The sequence below is a fragment of the Micromesistius poutassou genome, assembly GCF_964030765.1.
Source record: "Micromesistius poutassou genome assembly, chromosome: 8".
NCBI lineage: Eukaryota > Metazoa > Chordata > Actinopteri > Gadiformes > Gadidae > Micromesistius > Micromesistius poutassou.
The window spans coordinates 417570-437006 of NC_140278.1; the positions used below are offsets into that span (position 1 = coordinate 417570).

The 19437-nt window shown below is 43.4% G+C and overlaps 2 protein-coding genes across 2 annotated transcripts in view; one reads left to right on the forward strand and one right to left on the reverse strand.

Annotated features, from left to right (window-relative positions):
- The first annotated feature begins 54 nt into the window (after nt 1-54).
- On the forward strand, nt 55-10044 carry colq (collagen-like tail subunit (single strand of homotrimer) of asymmetric acetylcholinesterase). The gene is made up of 17 exons (XM_084472333.1): nt 55-827; nt 1343-1446; nt 1756-1860; nt 2952-2996; nt 3167-3193; nt 4239-4310; nt 4444-4506; nt 4594-4620; nt 4737-4781; nt 4918-4953; nt 5041-5121; nt 5233-5329; nt 7016-7143; nt 7364-7483; nt 7602-7728; nt 7842-7944; nt 8059-10044. The coding sequence occupies exons 1-17, from the start codon at nt 734-736 to the stop codon at nt 8126-8128; spliced, it is 1344 nt and encodes a 447-aa protein (XP_084328459.1). The 5' UTR covers nt 55-733; the 3' UTR covers nt 8129-10044.
- Nucleotides 10045-15567: 5523 nt separating this feature from the next.
- The window catches only part of plekha8 (pleckstrin homology domain containing, family A (phosphoinositide binding specific) member 8), a gene marked incomplete at its 5' end in the record, with an annotated part of 4392 nt that continues 522 nt past the window's right edge, over nt 15568-19437 (reverse strand). Inside the window, 7 exon segments of the mRNA XM_084471829.1 lie at nt 15568-15881; nt 15973-16034; nt 16267-16468; nt 17532-17590; nt 18261-18346; nt 19297-19363; nt 19366-19425. Of these exon segments, the coding sequence (XP_084327955.1) occupies nt 15684-15881; nt 15973-16034; nt 16267-16468; nt 17532-17590; nt 18261-18346; nt 19297-19363; nt 19366-19425 (734 nt within the window). The 3' untranslated portion in view covers nt 15568-15683.

Consider the following 19437-nt stretch of genomic DNA (forward strand, 5'->3'; position numbering starts at 1 on the left):
ATGAAGCTCCTTCATTCATGATACAGCTAATGAAGGGCTGTACAATACACTTGAACAGTTCTTATAAATTCCTGAACTTAAGTAACTCTATGCCTATCCAGTATACAGTGGCTGACGACTAACACATAACATTCTGCACATCAATAATGTGTCGCAATAGTGAACATTAGAAGGGGAAAGCAAGTGGAGAACGACTCATATTAAAACACTGACCAGCTTCAAATAGTCAAAGTAACGGCATCACATTTTAACATGTTGAATTTAAAATCCAACGATCAAGAGATATTTCATATTTTGATATTTTTGAGCTGATCGGCAGGCCTACCAATCCGTTCCCACAGAAAAAGATGAGCATACTTATATTAAACATTATGCCAATAATTAATCACTATGTACGATATTTGGTCAAATTTACGATATTTGGTCTTAATTGGCGCTGCTCTCCAGAGTAGAGGAGTAGCGCCCCCCCCGCCCCCCAGCTTCCCTCTGCAGTAGTAACGATCCTATATTGGCACTCAGAGCAGCTGGCAGGCTGACCGGCGTAATTTTAGAGGACACTGATGCAGAGGGAAAATGTAATGGGCATTGGCTGGCGGAGCCCCTCCTATAGGCGGTGGAGAGAAGAGGGAGGGAGAAACAGCGGCCAGCAAGAGAGTCTCCTGAGAGTGAAGTCTCTGCTGTGGCTAGAATAGATAAATAAACATAAAGTGCGACACCATTCTTTTTGAGCAGCATGGTTTTCCTAACGCTTGGATTTTATCTTCCACTCTTGTTTTGTTATGTCCTGGCTCGGTCCTCATTTTTGGACCTTCTTGCACTTCCAGAAGGTAAGGCTGCTTTTTAAACGTGCCTGTTTTCATACAATATGTGTGTGCGTCTGCTTCTCTGTCTCTCTGTATCTATGTTTATGTACGCGTGTGTGGTTTGTGTTATTGATGCATGCATTCCTGCAAGATTTGAGCATATATAATTTGTTTATTTTATTGAGGACTGTCCTTGGGTGTGTTTTCATTTTCTTGTTGCTCCATAATTCGCTGGTCATGCCTCTATAAATAACCGCGCCGTCTACAGTTCCTCCAGCACTAGAGACCCCACACTGCTGTTGATCTGATAGTTTGCACCTGTTACTTTATACATTTACATATTTCCTCAATCCTCCCTATAGTCTAACGTTGGTATTTCAGTGTGAGGAGTACACTGCCCGCTTGTTTGCTCGAGGCATTATTTAAAGAAAAGGCAGTGTAGGTCTATGCTGTAACCATGAACCATGAAAGCAAGACAAATTCATATGCATTTGCTGAACACATTTGCGGTGTGTTTGTGTGTACTATGCACTGTCCAGGTCTCCGGTCGTCCGAGAGGAGCTTCACCCCATGCTGTCTGATGAGCCCCCCCCCACCGCCCCTCTTTCCACCGCCCCCGTCCCTCTGGAGACGCCACGCTCATGTGAGTGGCGGTCATGTGACTTGCCCTTGTGGGAAATCTGATTGTGGATATGTCCTTGGGTACAAGCCAAGCTGCCCTCCTCTCTCTCTCTCTCTCTCTCTCTCTCTCTCTCTCTCTCTCTCTCTCTCTCTCTCTCTCTCTCTCTCTCTCTCTCTCTCTCTCTCTCTCTCTCTCTCTTACTTGATCCTTGGGTCATATTGAGGGTATGGATGATATAAAATAGAATTGAGTTATCTCCTTTAGTGTTACGCAGACATTGATAAGATGATTCCTCCATGATACACTATGAAGTATTAATCCTTATTCCAGGAGAAAGGCGCCTCGTCTGGTGACGGAGACAGAGGGAAGCTAGAGGAGGAGGGACGCCCCTGTGTCCCGGGGCCGCCGGGCTCTGCTGGCCCCCCAGGGCCCCAGGTAAGAACTCTCCTATTGGTTCTTAATAATTATCATTCGTCTATATTAACAAGCTCATTTCCCTGAGCGATCAGGGTTCCTCTGTTGAGATGTGAGTACAGAGATCAGGGTTCCTCTGTTGAGATGTGAGGACAGAGATCAGGGTTCCTCTGTTGAGATGTGAGTACAGAGATCAGGGTTCCTCTGTTGAGATGTGAGGACAGAGATCAGGGTTCCTCTGTTGAGATGTGAGTACAGAGATCAGGGTTCCTCTGTTGAGATGTGAGGACAGAGATCAGGGTTCCTCTGTTGAGATGTGAGTACAGAGATCAGGGTTCCTCTGTTGAGATGTGAGGACAGAGATCAGGGTTCCTCTGTTGAGATGTGAGTACAGAGATCAGGGTTCCTCTGTTGAGATGTGAGGACAGAGATCAGGGTTCCTCTGTTGAGATGTGAGTACAGAGATCAGGGTTCCTCTGTTGAGATGTGAGGACAGAGATCAGGGTTCCTCTGTTGAGATGTGAGTACAGAGATCAGGGTTCCTCTGTTGAGATGTGAGTACAGAGATCCGGGGTTCCTCCGGGCCCCTGAACACAGCCGGCCCTTAACACTCTGCTTTTAGTGAGACACAAATAGCCTTTTTCCACGGCCAGCCGGTGATCCACACCGCATTCTGTGAAACCGTCAGAAGACTTTGTTTGTCTGAAGCACATACCAGGTCACGTAAATAGCGTTGAAAGCCAAACACAAATTCAAGAATAAAGGGTATTTTAATCATTGACAAGCAAGCGTTGTCGATGCACAACGACGCCGTTAAGATGTGTTAACATGTGTTAACATGTGTTAACTGTGTTCGGCTTCGTTCTCTGATCTTGATCGCTACAGTTGGGACGAGGGCGTCAGTATACCTGAACACTGCGGCCTGGACTCATGCAAAGCACTTGAAAATCAATACAGTCCACTCAGCTCTCTGCTAATTGAAAGTGCATAAAAGGAACAGGCACCAGGAGAAAGGCCATGAATCTTCTGTCGGGGATTTGGTGCCAAATAAACTAATTCTAATGCAGTATTGCTCTACAATGTATACACATTCTACTGTATTACACCATCAGGGGCCACCTGGTCTACCTGGAATACGAGGATCCAAAGGAGAGATGGTAAGTCAGAAAGAGAGTGTTATCCTCCTGTGTCTTCCACAAATTATTATGAATAATATAAACGGTTTAACAATTAGATTGCATTGATGCATTGTCCAAATTGTTGTAAAACAATGTACTTGAAATGAATTTGTCTGCCTCTCTTTCTTCCCCAACCTCCAATCTTCCAGGGAGAGCTTGGCAGACCTGGACAAAAGGTGAGATCGCCCATTAATCACTTTCCGTCTTCCCTTACTTAAGTGGATTTGCTCTAAGATGAGCCCCTGCATCTAGGCTTGTCTGATTCATGTGGTTATACGCATTAGGAAATTGTAAATGACAAATCAACCTTGACAGCACATACTGTATACTGTACACACAGACCTTGACAGTATACACTGAGCTGAATCATTAGGACGGTCGGAACTCCCTCTGCCTCCTAAAAAACAAGTAGACCTGAAGACGAGACGAGAAGCCCTATAACCTTCCACTCAATCAGATGGCCCTTTTGGTTTTCATTAGCATGGAGAGTAACTTGAGATCCAGCCATCTTTATTAGAGCCTCTTGGCCTCGTTAACGTCCGAGGAGAAGCAGGGCTGTGATCACTCATTTGTTGTTAAGCATTGAAGAGGTCCGTGGGGAGAGGCTGGGCGGCTGGCTGAGCATGCTGGGTAGCACTGCAGTGCAATCTAGCTTAGTGCTTAGCCTCGTAAATCATCTCATTTCCCACAAGCACCAGCTCTTGTTCTAAATACAGACCATCATTTAATTAAAGAGCTAAGTGACAGGGCTTGTTAAGTTCACTCTGTCTCCACACATGCTTCTGGACTCATGTCTGATGTGTATAATAAGGAAGGTAGCCTTTATTATATCCAATAGCTTTTGGTCTTTCCACCACAATCTTTTCAGAGCTGCCAACTCTCACGGTTTCAGTGTGACACACGTTTTTGCCTGCTTACACACACGCACACGCCACACATCCACTTTCTCACAGCCAAAAATCATAGATTCTTAAAGATCTTACAACCATACTGTGAGAATATGAAAACCTTGTCCTTAGCCATAGCAGATATGTTATAGTATAATTGTAAGTAATCTACGGTTGCCCAGCGCAAATAAATAAATATAGTCTGTTTTATTTCTCTTTTAAAATCAAATTTAATTTAGTAGTTTAGTTTTTTTCTAGGTAATGAAAAAATATCTAGAGAAATGCAAAAAAGAGTGAGTAGTGTCAGCGTGTGATGTGAGCCGTGTGCCCTCAGGGCCGGACCGGCCCGCCTGGCCTCCCGGGGCGCCCTGGACCCGTCGGCTGGCCCGGCCCACACGGGCCCAAAGTGAGTAAGTCCTTTTGATGCAGACGTTTTGATATCCAGTATGATCTCGGTTTAGAACGGATATCGCCCTTTTCTAAGTGTTCTTGTGTGAGGAGCCTGGGGTATTTCAGGAGTTAAAGTGTTTTTCTGTCAGGGTGAGAAGGGAGACGCCGGCCTGATGGGTTTATCTGGAGCCAGAGGACCGATGGGGCCCAAAGTGAGTGACCTTGGTTATTTCCTTATTAAATAGTAACATCCTTATTATAACAATGGTTCATAACATTATGTTTTACGTTGGTTTTAGGGTTTACCAGGATATAAAGGAGAAAAGGTAAGTGAGACAGCACAAACACACGTTATGAGATTGTATCAGATAAAGATTAGTATTAGTATTTTGTTTAATCTACAGTATTCTTGTGTAGATAACATTGCAATCTATTCCATAAGGGTTCTCGGGGAGATCGCGGGGAGAGTGGCAGCAAAGGGGACAAGGTGAGAACATTATAGTTCCAAACCTAGATAGATCAGATTGCATAGTATCAGAATACTATTAGCCTCAATACAACCGTTGAGAATGCTCCTATACATGACCATTCATCTTGTATCTGTTGCCGTTTTATATCTGCAGGGAACGATGGGTTTCCCAGGGATGCTTGGGCAGAAGGTCAGCCGGACATTCAGACAGACCACGGACTCATCACATGTTCAGACACTGAGCTTCATATGATCCAATGTGTGGCGTTGTGTTCAGGGTGAAATGGGGCCCAAGGGGGAACCTGGCACGTCAGGGAAGCGCGGACCGACCGGGCGGCCGGGCAAGCGAGGAAAGCAAGTAGGGACAACTTTGTTTTGGTATGATACAGATTTCTGTAACACTTCAACTTTAGCGTTTTTATTTTTCAATATGTCTCTTTGTTGTGTTTCCTCCGTCGGGGCGCCTCAGGGAGTGAAAGGAGACTTTGGGCGGGTTGGCCCTTTAGGTCCTGCTGGCCCCCAAGGGTCCCCTGGCCAGCCCGGCCCCCCTGGTCTCCCAGCCACAGGTCTGTTAACACATGGGTCCCGGGCCTGTACCCTGTTCTTAGGTTTGATGAGTCAGGAGATGATTTTGGGTTGGTCTATGTTTGTGACTACGCACAGCATTTTCCTTGCCTTGAGTGAGAGGCTTTTCCACCGCCAGTCTGAACGGACATGTAGCCCTCGATGTCAGCAAAAGGAAGCACACAAGGGCGCAACACCAGGGTTTTTTATTGAGCCTAGATTCAACACAATCTCCAGTCTGAAACAGAAGGCTTGAGTCATAACAGCATGCTCCTTAAATGGCCTTTAAAGATGTGGTGTCCTGACAGTTATGTAAACAGTAGCTGCTTTCACATATGGACGTACAACCGTCTATTCTACCGACGTGCCGTTTATGTGAATGACATATCCTGTTGACGTTGGACCTCCTGAAAAAATACTACCCCTGAGGTAGTATTTTCTCCGGCGGAAATGCTAATTACCTTATATGTGAATGAGCAGTAGGATGTCGACATTTCACACCAGTTGAGTGGGCGTGTTGATGACGCTTCGGTCTACGTTTGCATGTCATTGAGTGGCACCCGCACCCTAATCGATAATCAGCCTATTGCCTTTTGTTCGCTGAATGGTTTAAAAAATATTTTTATTAGTATGTTGCACCTTTCCTGCTGTCGGCTCCCAGACCATAGTCGAGGAGCACAGGAGAGACGTTCCCTCCAGGGTCGATGTTCTCTTGGGAGTAACGGCAGTGGGTCTGCTTATAGGTTTGAATATGGTTAGCCACCGATTCTTGACAGGCTGTGTACTTTATTCTTAGTTTCACTAACTTTACAGTACACGTTTGCACAGACACAACCGGACTCGTTCATTACTTCACTAAACTGACACACGCTACCGCTCGCTCTCCTCGCTCGTCCACTCACACACACACACTGCCATTCTCGCGCACACACATGCACTACTCTCGTAACAATTATTATTGACAACAGTTAGCTGAACATTATAGGGCCCCGTCCTTCCACTCCGTTTTCTCAGTTAAACACAGAAATCAACTACATTTGTCCCAGTGTTTGTTAGATGTGAAATTAAGCCAAAAAAGACGCTCTCTTCCTCCGGTAACGCAGTCGTTTGCGACGCCTTTCTTGTTCGTCGTTTCTTCTATTTGTCTGTAACTCATGCTCCAATCTTTCATCGATCGATGCAGATGTTGTGGATGCAAAGGATTATATGCATCGCTGCAGCAACATTTAACATGATCGCGATGAGTTCTGCCCGTTTTGCCTGCGCGCTGTCTTAAGCAGCCGGAGATTCTACTGATGACTGAGCGACACCGATCCCCGCATATCGGGCATCAAGTGTGAATAAGTGTGAATGACCCTCACAGTCGAACCTCCTGCTCTACAAATGCGGAGAAAAGACGGAGGACATGTGAAAACGGTTATTGTGTCACCACCTTATCAAGGAGTCAGTTGCTACTGTATCTTGATCTTTTTACACAAATTAAGCTTATTCTGCTCTCTTCTTGATTGACGAGAGTATGATGAAACATTTCTGTTGATGAGGGGACTAAAGCTTCACCAGATCCTACACAACACTGCACATTCTTATAAGGTTGATTATTCTGTTGAGCTCTTGTAGGGTTTATTTTCAACATCTATTAATCGTCCTCTATTAAAAAAACAACCTGTTTCCTTTATCTTCTTATGTAGGACTTTATATGGTTGGTTCTAAAGGAGAGCGAGGCCCTGCCGGGCCTCCTGGGAGATGTAGTTGCAACTCTCTCATGAGCTCCCCGTTTGACGACAGCGCCAGGAGCCAGCAAGCCAGAGTGCCAGCGGTGAGAGGGCCATGGTCTTGTTGTGGTTTAGATGAAGGATATGCCCAGTATTACATTTCGACATACCCACTGTATGTCCAATGGTCAACATCCCAAGAGCCGTTTATTCAAAGCATCAGTGAAAGCCTACAGAAACTTTAAGTGAGATATTGTCAGATGTGGAGGAGATGCAGACAAATGGATTTTATTGATTAACCATCAACATGCTTTCGCCCTTCAGATATTTGTGGTTGGCAGTCAAGACGAACTAGAACGTCTTCAAACTGACAATGCTTTTGCATTCCGCAAAGACCAGAGGTCTCTCTATTTCAAAGATGTGGACGGCTGGATTCCAATTCAGGTACATTGATGTGGATTTTCTTTCTGTGCGGTTATTTAAGATATCATCTTACTATCCTACACGTCATTGTTTGTATTCTTCAGTCTTAAAAATAGTAAATAAAAGTATTTTGTTCTAGTTGACCCCATTCCAGTCCACGGAGAACGCCCCCGAGGAAGAGGGTTACTGTGGCGATGGAATCGTACAGATTCCAAACGGGGAGGAGTGTGACGATGGAAACAGAGTGGTCACAGACGGCTGTGTTAGTAAGTGTCCCCTGCTATGTGAGCCATAGTACATATATATGCTATATATAAACTATATGCTATCAATGTTTTGCCAAGTTGGTATAACTTGACCTCTCAATACTTTAACACAGAGTGTAAACATGCCTACTGTGGGGATGGCTATCGCTACGAGGGGGCGGAGGAGTGTGATGGAAAAGACTTTGGCTACCAGACATGTAATTCATACCTTCCAGGGTGAGTGTACTACAGCAGAAATAAATCATACACTCAAAGATATGCAAGAGCATCTGTAGGGTTGTAATATTGTTGTAATGCTGAACCATGCAGTGTGTTTCTTTGTGTTTGCAGGTCATTTGGCCGTCTCAGGTGCACACTGCACTGTGTTATTGACTCAACAAACTGCAAGTACTTCACATGAAGGGTCCAAGCCACACAGAGCAATGTAGGCATTGTGTTCCCAAACACCAAACAGGAATATATTGATGCAAAAAAGGACAAGGATGCTGCAAATAAAAGACTGAAAAAGAAGATGCAGCCAAAAAAAGATTTAAAAAGTAACTAAATATATACTTCTTCTGCTGCTCTCATGCCACGTAGATTGCAGGGGTTCGAAAGGCCTCGGCAAGAGTCCACCCTTTTGCCCATACATATAAAACAAAGAATGCAAAATATAATTGCACTGTCTTAACATGTGAGGACTGAAGAGCGTTCTACCCGCCATACCTGATTGGACAGTCAGCCTCACCTGATTGGACAGTCAGCCTCACCTGATTGGACAGTCAGCCTCACCTGATTGGACAGTCAGCCTCACCTGATTGGACCAGTCAGCCTCAAGGTAAAGTGGGTGAATGAAAGAAACTGGCTCTTGACTGGAAGCTCATTAATCCTGACTTAGTACTGTTTCAAAAAAAGAAATGAGGAAGGCATGGAGAAACCAGGATAATGGTTATTCTACTGCTTAGTGAATGAATGACAATGCACAGACTTTGCATGAGGCCAGGGTTAGGACGGCCCGGGGCTGCCTCTAGGCATGTGACCTAATGCTGACGCTATGACGTTGCCATGACACGCTTCATACCTGTGCTCTTAACATCCTTCATTAGAATGTGAGTTGACCCTTTCTAGGCATAGATTGACCGAAGTCATTATGGTGATGTGTATTGGAGGGCAGGTGGATGCATGCCCAGTGTTGTTATAAGAGGGGGGGGGGGGGTTGTTATGGGAGCAGCACACAAGGTCAACTTTCATATTCTCAAACCCAGGATCTACTCAGGAACCATCAGGTCACATGACTCAATGAGTCGGTTCAATAGGCCTTCTCCACGCTACTAAAGGCAGAGAATGGAAGTAGAGCCACAGGACCTTAGGACTGTTAACATGGGAAATGAGCTTTAATGTATATGGAGGAGGTCCTTCCCTCTGCTTTAACGATACATATACTATATATATATATATATATACTGTATGTCCAGGCCTGAAACTGTTACATTCTCAATGTTACCCTCTGCACAGGCAAGACCAGAATAGTTTCTAGCTGCTGAGGGGGATGTATTATCTTCCACTGTTACATCCACATTCTATATAATGGTCATTACGCTACCCAGATACCTCTTCATTCAGTCTGTCTTATGGTGTTACAGAGAAACATGTCAATGGTGAACTTAAATACATTTAGTGTTCTGTTTCTGGGGCACCGACAGTGTCAGTAGTGGTGCTGATATAAGCTATTTATTTTTACAATTAAACAAAAGTGTATGAGATGTAGTGCCAAGAATACCCTTTGCTGAGGGGGGTTAGGTTTTTTTAAGTGCTTCTGGTCTAAAAGCGAATGTAACAACATGCTTATGAACGGTATATTTCTACAGTTAAGTGTGTTGTATGTGCATGCTTCTGCTGCCATGTTTGTATGCTGGAGACTTCCAAATTGTCCAAACATAGTTTTTGGGATGTATTGTACTGTTAGCATAAAAGTCATTATTGCATTATTACCAGGGTAATCAGTGTTTGAAAATATACCACCTTGCTCTACCAAGGGCAAAGCAAAGTTATGGAGAAACACTGAAGTTCTGACGGTATGTTATTCCGTTTGTAATACAGTTTGTCAACACATAGCCAATGGAAAATATGCCAATCACATGATACGTTGAATGTTCTATTTGTTATTACTACTGTCCTATACTGTGTATACAACAATGTTGAAACATAGCGTGCATGTAACCACATATTGCTTAATGGAGTCCAGTATGCACTGACGGCTCCTCTTGTTTCATTGTTGAAGAGTTTAAACCTTGGATAGTTTGAAAAACAAATTAAAATAAATACATTCAACGTGTCAAAGACAATTTCACTGTGTGCTGTGTCGGGGTTTGTCAGCAGGTACAAGTGCTCCCCTTGCAGAGGAAGCACAGAAACCAGTCTTCTTTCACAGGACCACCAAGTCATTTAAAAGTAGATTCATTGGATTAAGTCAAATAAAGATAGTCCTTTACTTTTATGCATTGTCCGTACATTTGATGCATAGTCAACTCGGTCGCCTAGAAATCCCAAGTTAGGGGACAGGGCAGCAAGTGCAGGAAATATATTACATGTTAGGCACAACCCACTAACTAAGGCCTTATTTCATCTGGAAACTGCATCAGGGTAATATGTCTTCACAGACGCCCATGGAAGATCTTTCCCAGCTCTATTCATCCAATAATGTGCATTCCACTGACAATGAAATTGGATCAGTGCAGAGAGGTCCCTCTGGGTGCCCCACTTAATGGCTACTCAATTTTATTTGGACTCATTTTACAACAAGGCATCCTGATAATCTCAATAGTCGTTTGTTAAACCAAATGTCCATGTTTCACGTGTACTTTGACCTCTATTCTCCAAGTCTTGAACCCTTGACAAGAGTTTTTTTCCAGCTTGAAAAGGGTTATTTCTGTGCATGTTAAATGGTGTATTGTAGAGCATTGTTCCGCAGAGAGATTTGTGGGAGCAGGCAGGGCAGTCAGCTGTCAGGACAAATGAAAATCCCTGACCTATTGGGAGGAACGGCAGGCATGCAGGGTGCTTTGGGCCAGGCACAACGCAGCAGCAGCACAAGCAGAAAACACTGTCAGCTGGCACATCTCAGGCGTTGTCATCTTCAACCTGAAGGTAACAGTCATCTAGAATAAAAGCATCGTTAGCCTAAGTGGTTTGTTCATGGTACGAGCATAGAGAAGCCTACGAGTGTTCACACCGTTTCCCGAAAGCATCGTTGCGTAACGAACGTCGTGATACGTTGTGGTATTGGATGTGTTTTATTAAAACATATCCAATACCACTGAATGTCCAGCTGGCGCAATTTCGCAATAGGCCTACCCCAAAAACAGTGGTTACTGCCCATATATTACTCGTAGACTACTGTTAGATTTAAACAGCAAAGACGAACATGTTAGAAGTCAACAAAAATATTATTTATTGCAGCAATTTAAAATTCCAAAAATACATGCGCAGCCGAAATGTAGGCCTACCGATCAAATGCCACGTCACAAGGCAACCCTATCACAAGGCGTATAATAAAATCAAATTATTCCATTGCTCTTGTGTTGGAGGTCGCTTGCGAGCTGCACTTGCCCTCCCTCTGATTTTAATTCAACCATCGTGGTTAAAATGTCCTCATATTGATAAAGACATACTGTAGGCCTACATGAATCATGCTGAGACCAGCGGGTGTCTGAGAATTTCTGCAGGCATTTTTTGTTGCGATTGTTTGCCATAAAGCACTGTAGGCACTTGGGTGAGGCTGTGATGAAATTCACTATTTATTGGACCGTGTCTAGACAGTTACGAACATCCCTGACCTTAGTGGAGTGCACAAACGCCAAGTTGAGAGCGTGGTTTCTGCAGTGAACGTAGACTGCTGCGGGAAACTGTGCTGCGATGCGTGCCTTTCCCGCTTACATTGCCCGCACCATCATACCCCTGCCCAACAATATGGGCAGGATCTAGACCAGCAACAGCAATAGCCGTGTCAATGCCTCTGCATTTGAATGATAATGAATTAATGGAACGTTGTATTTTTAATGTTTACAACAAATATTATAGACTAGAGAGTGTGCGCCAATCAATGAAAATTTATGCGGAATCAAAGTCTGCCCTCTTTGCAGCGCAAAGCATGTTTCAGAAATCAACATTTAGATAAATTTTTCTAATATGGAATTATTTCAGCAGGAATAATGCCGTGAAAAAATGTACGCACGGTGCGTTCAGGATTAGGACTGATATAGCATATGTCGGCCAAGGCCTAATCAATTGTGTTTTAATATTTGTTGCATTCATATTATGTCTATTATGTCATTCATCTATGTCTATTTTTTTCGTAGGCTACTCTGCTGTTGGCCTTGATGGGGAGATATTTTTTTGCTGCCACAAAATATAGTTTCATTCTGCTACAGAACTCCACCAAAAAAAGAAGAGGAGGCAGAGCATGAAGCCTGCGCGCTGAATACAGACATACAGTCAGAGTAGAGGAAACCAAGAACCGACATCTAACAGCAGTTGTTAAACCTTGTAGATTGAGCAGAAAATACTTTTGAATGTACAGTCAGTAATTATATGTAGGCCTACCAAGACAGGTTTCACCTCGGAGGATGCTACAAAAATGATAGGCCTACAAATCAAATCAAACAAAAACAAATATTAGACGAAATCGAACGTTGCCGACCTGAGGGGTATTCCATCAACCATGGCAACTCCAAACTCCATTGTCTTTATAAAAATCCGATCGCAACTCTGCCACGGCATCACCCCCCCCCGTCAACAATTTTGTTCAGCTTTGCCTGGAGCCCCCAAAGAGCTAAGTACGCCACTGCTTGGAAGATGAACCCCGCACGCAGAAATTCAAGACTGACGCGCTACCCCCACTCTACCACTCTCTCACGGAGACACACTGCGCAACAATAAGCACTGGCTACATACGGTCCAACAAGGACGATAAAGTAGCGAATACCCTCTGATGAGAACCTCCTCATCCTCATCATCATAATTCTCGATGTGGACTCCGAGGTCCACGGGAAAACCCACAAATGCTGAAAAAAAGCTGAAAACCTGCTCCCAACCAGGTTTGGTTGACAGCATAAGTCACCATGGTGATACAGCAGCGACGCTAAAAGAGAGCGACTTTCGTGTCCCAGCTAACCCAGGCTTTGAGCGCAGCATACCTCGCTAACTAGTCGAGGTTCGTAGTAACCCATAAGGACGGTATTTTGGGGGCCCCAAAAGGCCTCGATGGGGCCCCCATCGGGCCTGGGGCTCCTGGTTTGCCTAACAGTACGGTCCGCCCCTGCTTCCAAGTGATGCTTGGATGCGCATTTGTGTGAAGCTTAGAAAGTCTTAAAAAGTCCCATGTCATATGGAATACTTATTCACTAAAGGTTATGGAATTATATTTTTGTGCTTATTTCGAACTTGAACCCATGTTCTCAAGGCCGTGCTGGCACCACATCTATGGGGGTAAAAGGCATGATGGACCAGTGGATTTGAACCCCGGTCGCTGGCTTTCGGGTCTTATAATAATCCACTACGCCACCGCTACTACCTCACAGCGGTTGAAAAATGCAATACATTTCTTATATAGGGTGTAATTAAAGTTAATTCCCTAAATTATAGAACAAGGCAGGTTGGACGTTGCTTATGCATTTTGAAATCACTCTATTGGGATTAATGGCGAACAATTCATCATTTGGCATAATTATTTTATAGACTATATGCAGAATCCTTTCACTTATACAAATTTACTATTTTTTTTTTCTATTTTTTGCCAGCACGCCTCCCTAGCCAGTATGTGCAACTGTGTTGCCCCTAGCTGTTATCTGATTTTTTAACTCCTCGTAGGAGTTAATTATGACTATCTGTTCCTCTTGAGTGAAATAGACTGCTCTTGCTCTATCCATTTTGTAAAGGTGAGTAAAATTATGCGATAAACGCCCCTTTCACGTGAACGCGCGTTGAACTTAAAGCGGAAAGCCTGGCTCGACTAATCGAATCCTAAGTGAGCGTCGTAGTACCATTTAACTCTGATCGCCAGTTGGGTCTCTGTCGATCCAGGTTTGCCCAAGAAAGCCTGGGTATGTTCAGCGAGGTTCGTAGTATACCCCACAGGTTAGTTTGGTCAGATAAGTTGCCATGGTTGCTTAGCGGAGATTCCCTTGAATCACGTTAATGGAACGCAACTCTAGCTCAAAGAAGCGAGGCTAAGCGAAATACGCCCGGATTTGCGCTTAGCTTGGTTGATGGAATACCCATTCCATCTGCAAACGCACTCTTTTGAAACCGGTTTCAAAAGAGTGCGTTTGCAGGCAACGAAAACTTGTGTCCTTCTAGGTGGTCGGCCCAAACGTGCAAGACGTTTATACACAAAAATCGTAGCCGTGTGAACAGGGCTTATAACAGTTAAAGGGTTACACTCCCTTGAACACACCATAACCCTCCCCTCTGCTCCCACCCCTTCTTACATTTCACACACCTGTGATTGACAGGCCAGATGGATCGCCCAAACCAAACAAGAAGGAGATGCCCTGATTGGTCTGAAATGAGCTGGGAGCGGTCTAAAATTTAAATGTTCTCATACAAAGGCAGTCAACTAGAAAACATATTAACATCTTATGTCACTCATAGCTGACCAGTGGCTATGCCAATTCAATTCCATTACCATTTATTGGGTAGAAATAAAATACCCTCTTATATGTACATTAATTTAAAAAACATATTATCATTATCCACATACAACATTGTATTACTCTGATTAATATAGGAGGGAATGGTTAATAAGCTTTTTGCACATCTCTAATGTACAGGAGGCAAAGAAAGTGTTATTGTAGAAACAAATCAACCCACGCTGTAAACTCAAAGTAATGAACAGATAAGACTTTTAAATACTGGCATGTTACATGAACAGTTACAAAAGTCATGTCAAGGATGATCCTGCTTTACAAAGTTAGAGAATATATGGCAAATGTACATCTGGGTCCATAATTAATAAACAGGAAGTAACTTCTATTTGTGGACAGGGTGCCAATCATTCTGTTGGAAAATTGTTCAATATAAATGTTATACATTTACTAAATTCAGGGATTTGTGTAAGAGTGTATTCATTTTGACTTCTGTTACTCTTATGGCACCAATGTTACATTAAAACATTACATCCATGCTTGATGAATGCAAATACCAATATATTTCACATACAAAGATTGAGATTATCAAAATGTGAACCATTTCATTTGGAGCTAATATATAAAGTCAGAGCCAGAATAACAATGCAAACTGTGCATAGGTTTGTGCAAAAATGCTGATTTTGAGTTTAGCAATTGCCAACACTTGAACAGCTCCATCGCATTCTTCTGTGATGTGATAGAAAGCCAACGCTAACAGCATTCTCATGTCTGTTACTTATTGGTCCCATGGAGTCTTTATACAGAACACAGACAATACATTGTCAACCTGTTACACTAAGGAAACTAATGCAAACCTATTGCCTTACCATTACAATTATAGACAGATAAACACCGTTCAGTAACAAATGTGAATCCCATAGGACAACTTCAGTGCAACACACATCAGTAAATAGTAGTCCCTTATTAGGACCAATAACATATTCAAGGCATATACTGGGGAAAGAAAAACGAACAACCTGACATTAGCTTGGTCAATATGGTGCATCGTATCAGGCCTGTTCATCCACCTGTTTATAAACCAGAGCAAACAGGAATGAGAATAAATTAACCAACATCCTCTTTAGCCAGAACATGAAACGATGATTCTCTGGGTTTCTTGAATTAATACTCTAAAACGAATAAGTTATTCAGAGCATTAGCATAATTAGTTGAACCACACCCGCTTTTTAGGTAATAAAAAGTCTCTCAACCCACAATGCCTCGCTGCAAGCAAATCAACCTCCACACAAGCGGCCGGTGTCTCTGGGCAGCGGGAAGGCCCCTAGAGTCTCATACCACCTCGTCAGACTCCAGGCTGTACTCGTCGTACAGGTCGTCCAGGATGCTCAGCTGGTCCTCCATCGCGGGCAGGTACACGCCCAGGTCCCGCTGCATGCCGCTGGTGAAGCCCGGCTTCAGCTGGTCCCCCTCCTGGGACACTAAGGCCGCGGTGAAGGACTCGTAGGACGGGGAGGCTCTCAGGGCCAACTGGAGGGAAGGGTTACAGACAGTCAGACTACAGTCATGAACACAATGGGGCTGATCTAAGACGAGCCACCAGAGTGGATAGGATACCTACAGCGAACACACCGCGTACGACCCAGCCGTGGTACTGGCGGAGCGTCCTTCCATAGGCGTTGTCTGATGGAAAGAAGAGGGAGCTTATGTGGCATACCATCTCAATCAACCATGGATCATCAAGCATCCACATATGGTACATGAGACACTGTGAGCCACTGCAGGGCCGGACCATTTTGTGGCTAGGGGATACTGGGTTTGATGCCAAATCATCCCAGACCTGTAGGCATCCTTGAGAAAGATGCCTAACTCCTATCTGCCCTGGAAGGACATGGATGTGTAGCCAGTGACTCACTGAGGGCCCCGTGGATGTCCTGCTCCCCAGAGTGGACCTCAGACAGGAACTCCTGGAGGAAGCGCAGGCCCCGTCGGAGCCACAGCAGCGCCTCGGTGGCCGAGTTGCGCACCTGTGCCGTGGCGGTCTGCAGCTCATGCAGCACGATGGACTGGAGGGTGGGGAAGCTGTCGGGGTCCGACAACCACTTCTGGTTGATTTTCTAAAGCCGAAAAAACAAATGGTCAAGCTGACCAGATGGCTAAAGAAGTGGTGGTTACTGATCCCCGTTATTGGTAAATGGACTCTAACCAGTGGTCACTCACAGCCCTTCACAATACTGCCCTTTATAACATTCACCAATTCATTCACACACCGACAGCGGTGTCAACCATGCAAGGTGACAGCCAGCCCGTCAGGAGCAGTTAGGGTGAGGCGTCTTGCTCAGGGACACCTCGACACCTCGCAGCCAACCCGTGCTACCTCCTGAGCCACACGCCCCTTTATTCCTACCATCGCTATGTTCCATGCAGGCAAGTAATTATGTTCTGCTATTCTGTTCTTTAAATAAATAAACGTATGCACTAAGAAAATAGCTGGGTTGTAACCATTCTCGTCAATTAATGTTCTAGACCGCAACATTTCAGCTCCTCCGGTTTGGTTAAGCAAAGAAATTCATGCTAGAGAAATGTGCTTCTAGACCTGCCAAACAGAACCTGGTTATTAATCAGTACAGTTATTAATCAGCACAGTCGAGAAGTTAATGTGTGCTTTAGAAAACATGTTTTCCCTTTCTACTTCCATTAGCTTGCCATCACATTAGTCCATTGCATAGAACTAAAATGCTGACCAGAAAAAAACTCTACAATCATCAAAGTAAGGCTTGACACTGAAATCATTTATCATCTATTTTTAGGACATTTTTACTTGACATAAATAACACTTGGAATTAATACTTTCATTACAATTGTATTATTTTGACTGATTATAATTTTTAGATTAATTAAATCAAAAAATTGTTAACCACTGTTAACCAAACAGATGCGTGGTGAATTAATATAAGCTTATTATACACTGCGGCTCTGATATAGAAACAATAGCAATCTTTTTAGAAATACATAAAAAGATTATCAGTCAAAGTCTCACTTTTTTTTTACCTACTAGTTTATAACAAGACAGAGGCAAAAATTCAGACTTTGACTTTTTATATATTTCTAAAATTATTGTTATTGTGCATAATAAATATCAAAGCAAATATCAAGCCAAGTACTGCCATTTACACCTACCTTGATGTTTCCAACAAAATCCATTTTAACTGGAGCGAACACGGTGGAGCCCAGCTTGTCTATGGAGAGAGAGGACCTTCTCAGTTCATGTTGCTGGTTCATTCTATCACAACTTTATACCTACCTACCTAAATATCAATACAACAACCACACGGGAGGAAAATAAGTGATCTGTGGACTTTGGAAGATGATCTATCCAGCTAGGTCATGCATTACATGGATGGAATGGGAGGAACGCTGCATTGAGGTGTGGTAGCTGATGAATAATTAGCAGGTCTGATTCTAGGTAGATCAGAAAGACAACAGTCTCCATTAAACATTTGGTATTATAAACAACTATACTTTACAACCGTACAAATCTAGTGAGCAACTTCCAAAGCAAAAGACATCCTCACAAAATACCACTTGACTGCTCTGATGGAATACGTATACTAATACATAGTAAGAGGCAGTACAATGGTAGAAGAAGCATCAAATGCTAAATTAAAATTTCACTCTGAAACATGTTGTCAGGCTAATTATTTGCCTGGGATGCATTCCCAGAGCCAAATAAGAATAAGTCTAAATTAATGAGATGCATTCCCCCTCATGGATAATAAAGCACTTCTGGAAGATCAAAGGAAGGAAGGAGAATGATCAGAGATAAGCTTCATAGACATGAGGAAGGAAGAAGAGGCTGTTGACAGACAGAACAGGATGAAGAGCCGAGGAGATCACTAGGGGGCCTACCTAAGACAGGCACTATTGCATAGCATGAGTCCAAAAAGTCTTGGGTGGGGATACCCCTGTCGTCCTCCAGCCTTATATCACTAAATCTAAAAATAACAAAAAGAAAAAGGTGGAAAAGATACAAACATGAGAATATGTTTAAAATTATGTATTCCAGAAGTACATCTTTTTATTGGGTCATAACAAAAACAGGTACAGGCATCAAGTAAAAGGATGGTTCAGACAGAGTCATGCAGTATCAACATCACAGCAAACCAGTTACAACCGGTATTAGAGCTGGTCAGGTTGGTCAATGTATATCGTTAACAGCGCTTTCATTCAACTGACAAAAAATGAAATGAAAAGTAAGATAAATCAAGAACATAATTTATAGCATATTATAATACATAATTCAATTAGTAAAATAATACTTTTCACGTATTTTCCAGTAACACTTTAAACACTGGCAGGATAATAAATAATTTGAATTAAAAAAGGAAGTTAGGTTTGAAAAGAGTGAAATTGTAACAAGGAAATATAACTTTACAAACCGAAAAATCTGAGGAGGGCGTCTCTGTATGTGTTTAGTGACCAAGAGAGAATCACTGGTTATGAATGTGTCAACGTTTCAAAATATATAATCCTATTGTGCAAAACATCTAATAGCAAGTGCAAAAAATACACATGACATTTGAATTAACCTGAACACCCCCACACTCTCTCTCTCTCTCTCTCTCTCTCTCTCTCTCTCTCTCTCTCTCTCTCTCTCTCTCTCTTCTCTCTCTCTCTCCTCTCTCTCTCTCTCTCTCTCTCTCTCTCTCCTCTCTCTCTCTCTCTCTCTCTCTCTCTCTCTCTCTCTCTCTCTCTCTCTCTCTCTCTCTCTCTCTCTCTCTCTCTCTCTCTCTCTCTATATATATAAAAAACACACAGTATAGACAACGAGGGTACTAAAAAGAGAGTTAAACACTGGTTGGGCTAGCTTCAAATCAGTCTAAATGTCCCATTGAGCTGTTTTATCATCTAAAGGATGTGAGCCTCTTGTAGAGAAGTTCCATACCTGTGACTCATTGTGCTGAAGAACGTATCTACGCCCTCCTCCTCCAGCAGAGGATCCTGAGGAGGAGGACTAGGTCTGGGGCAGAGACCACTTCCTTCTGGTCTGGCCTCACCTCATCCTCTCCATGCTCTTGGATGTGGT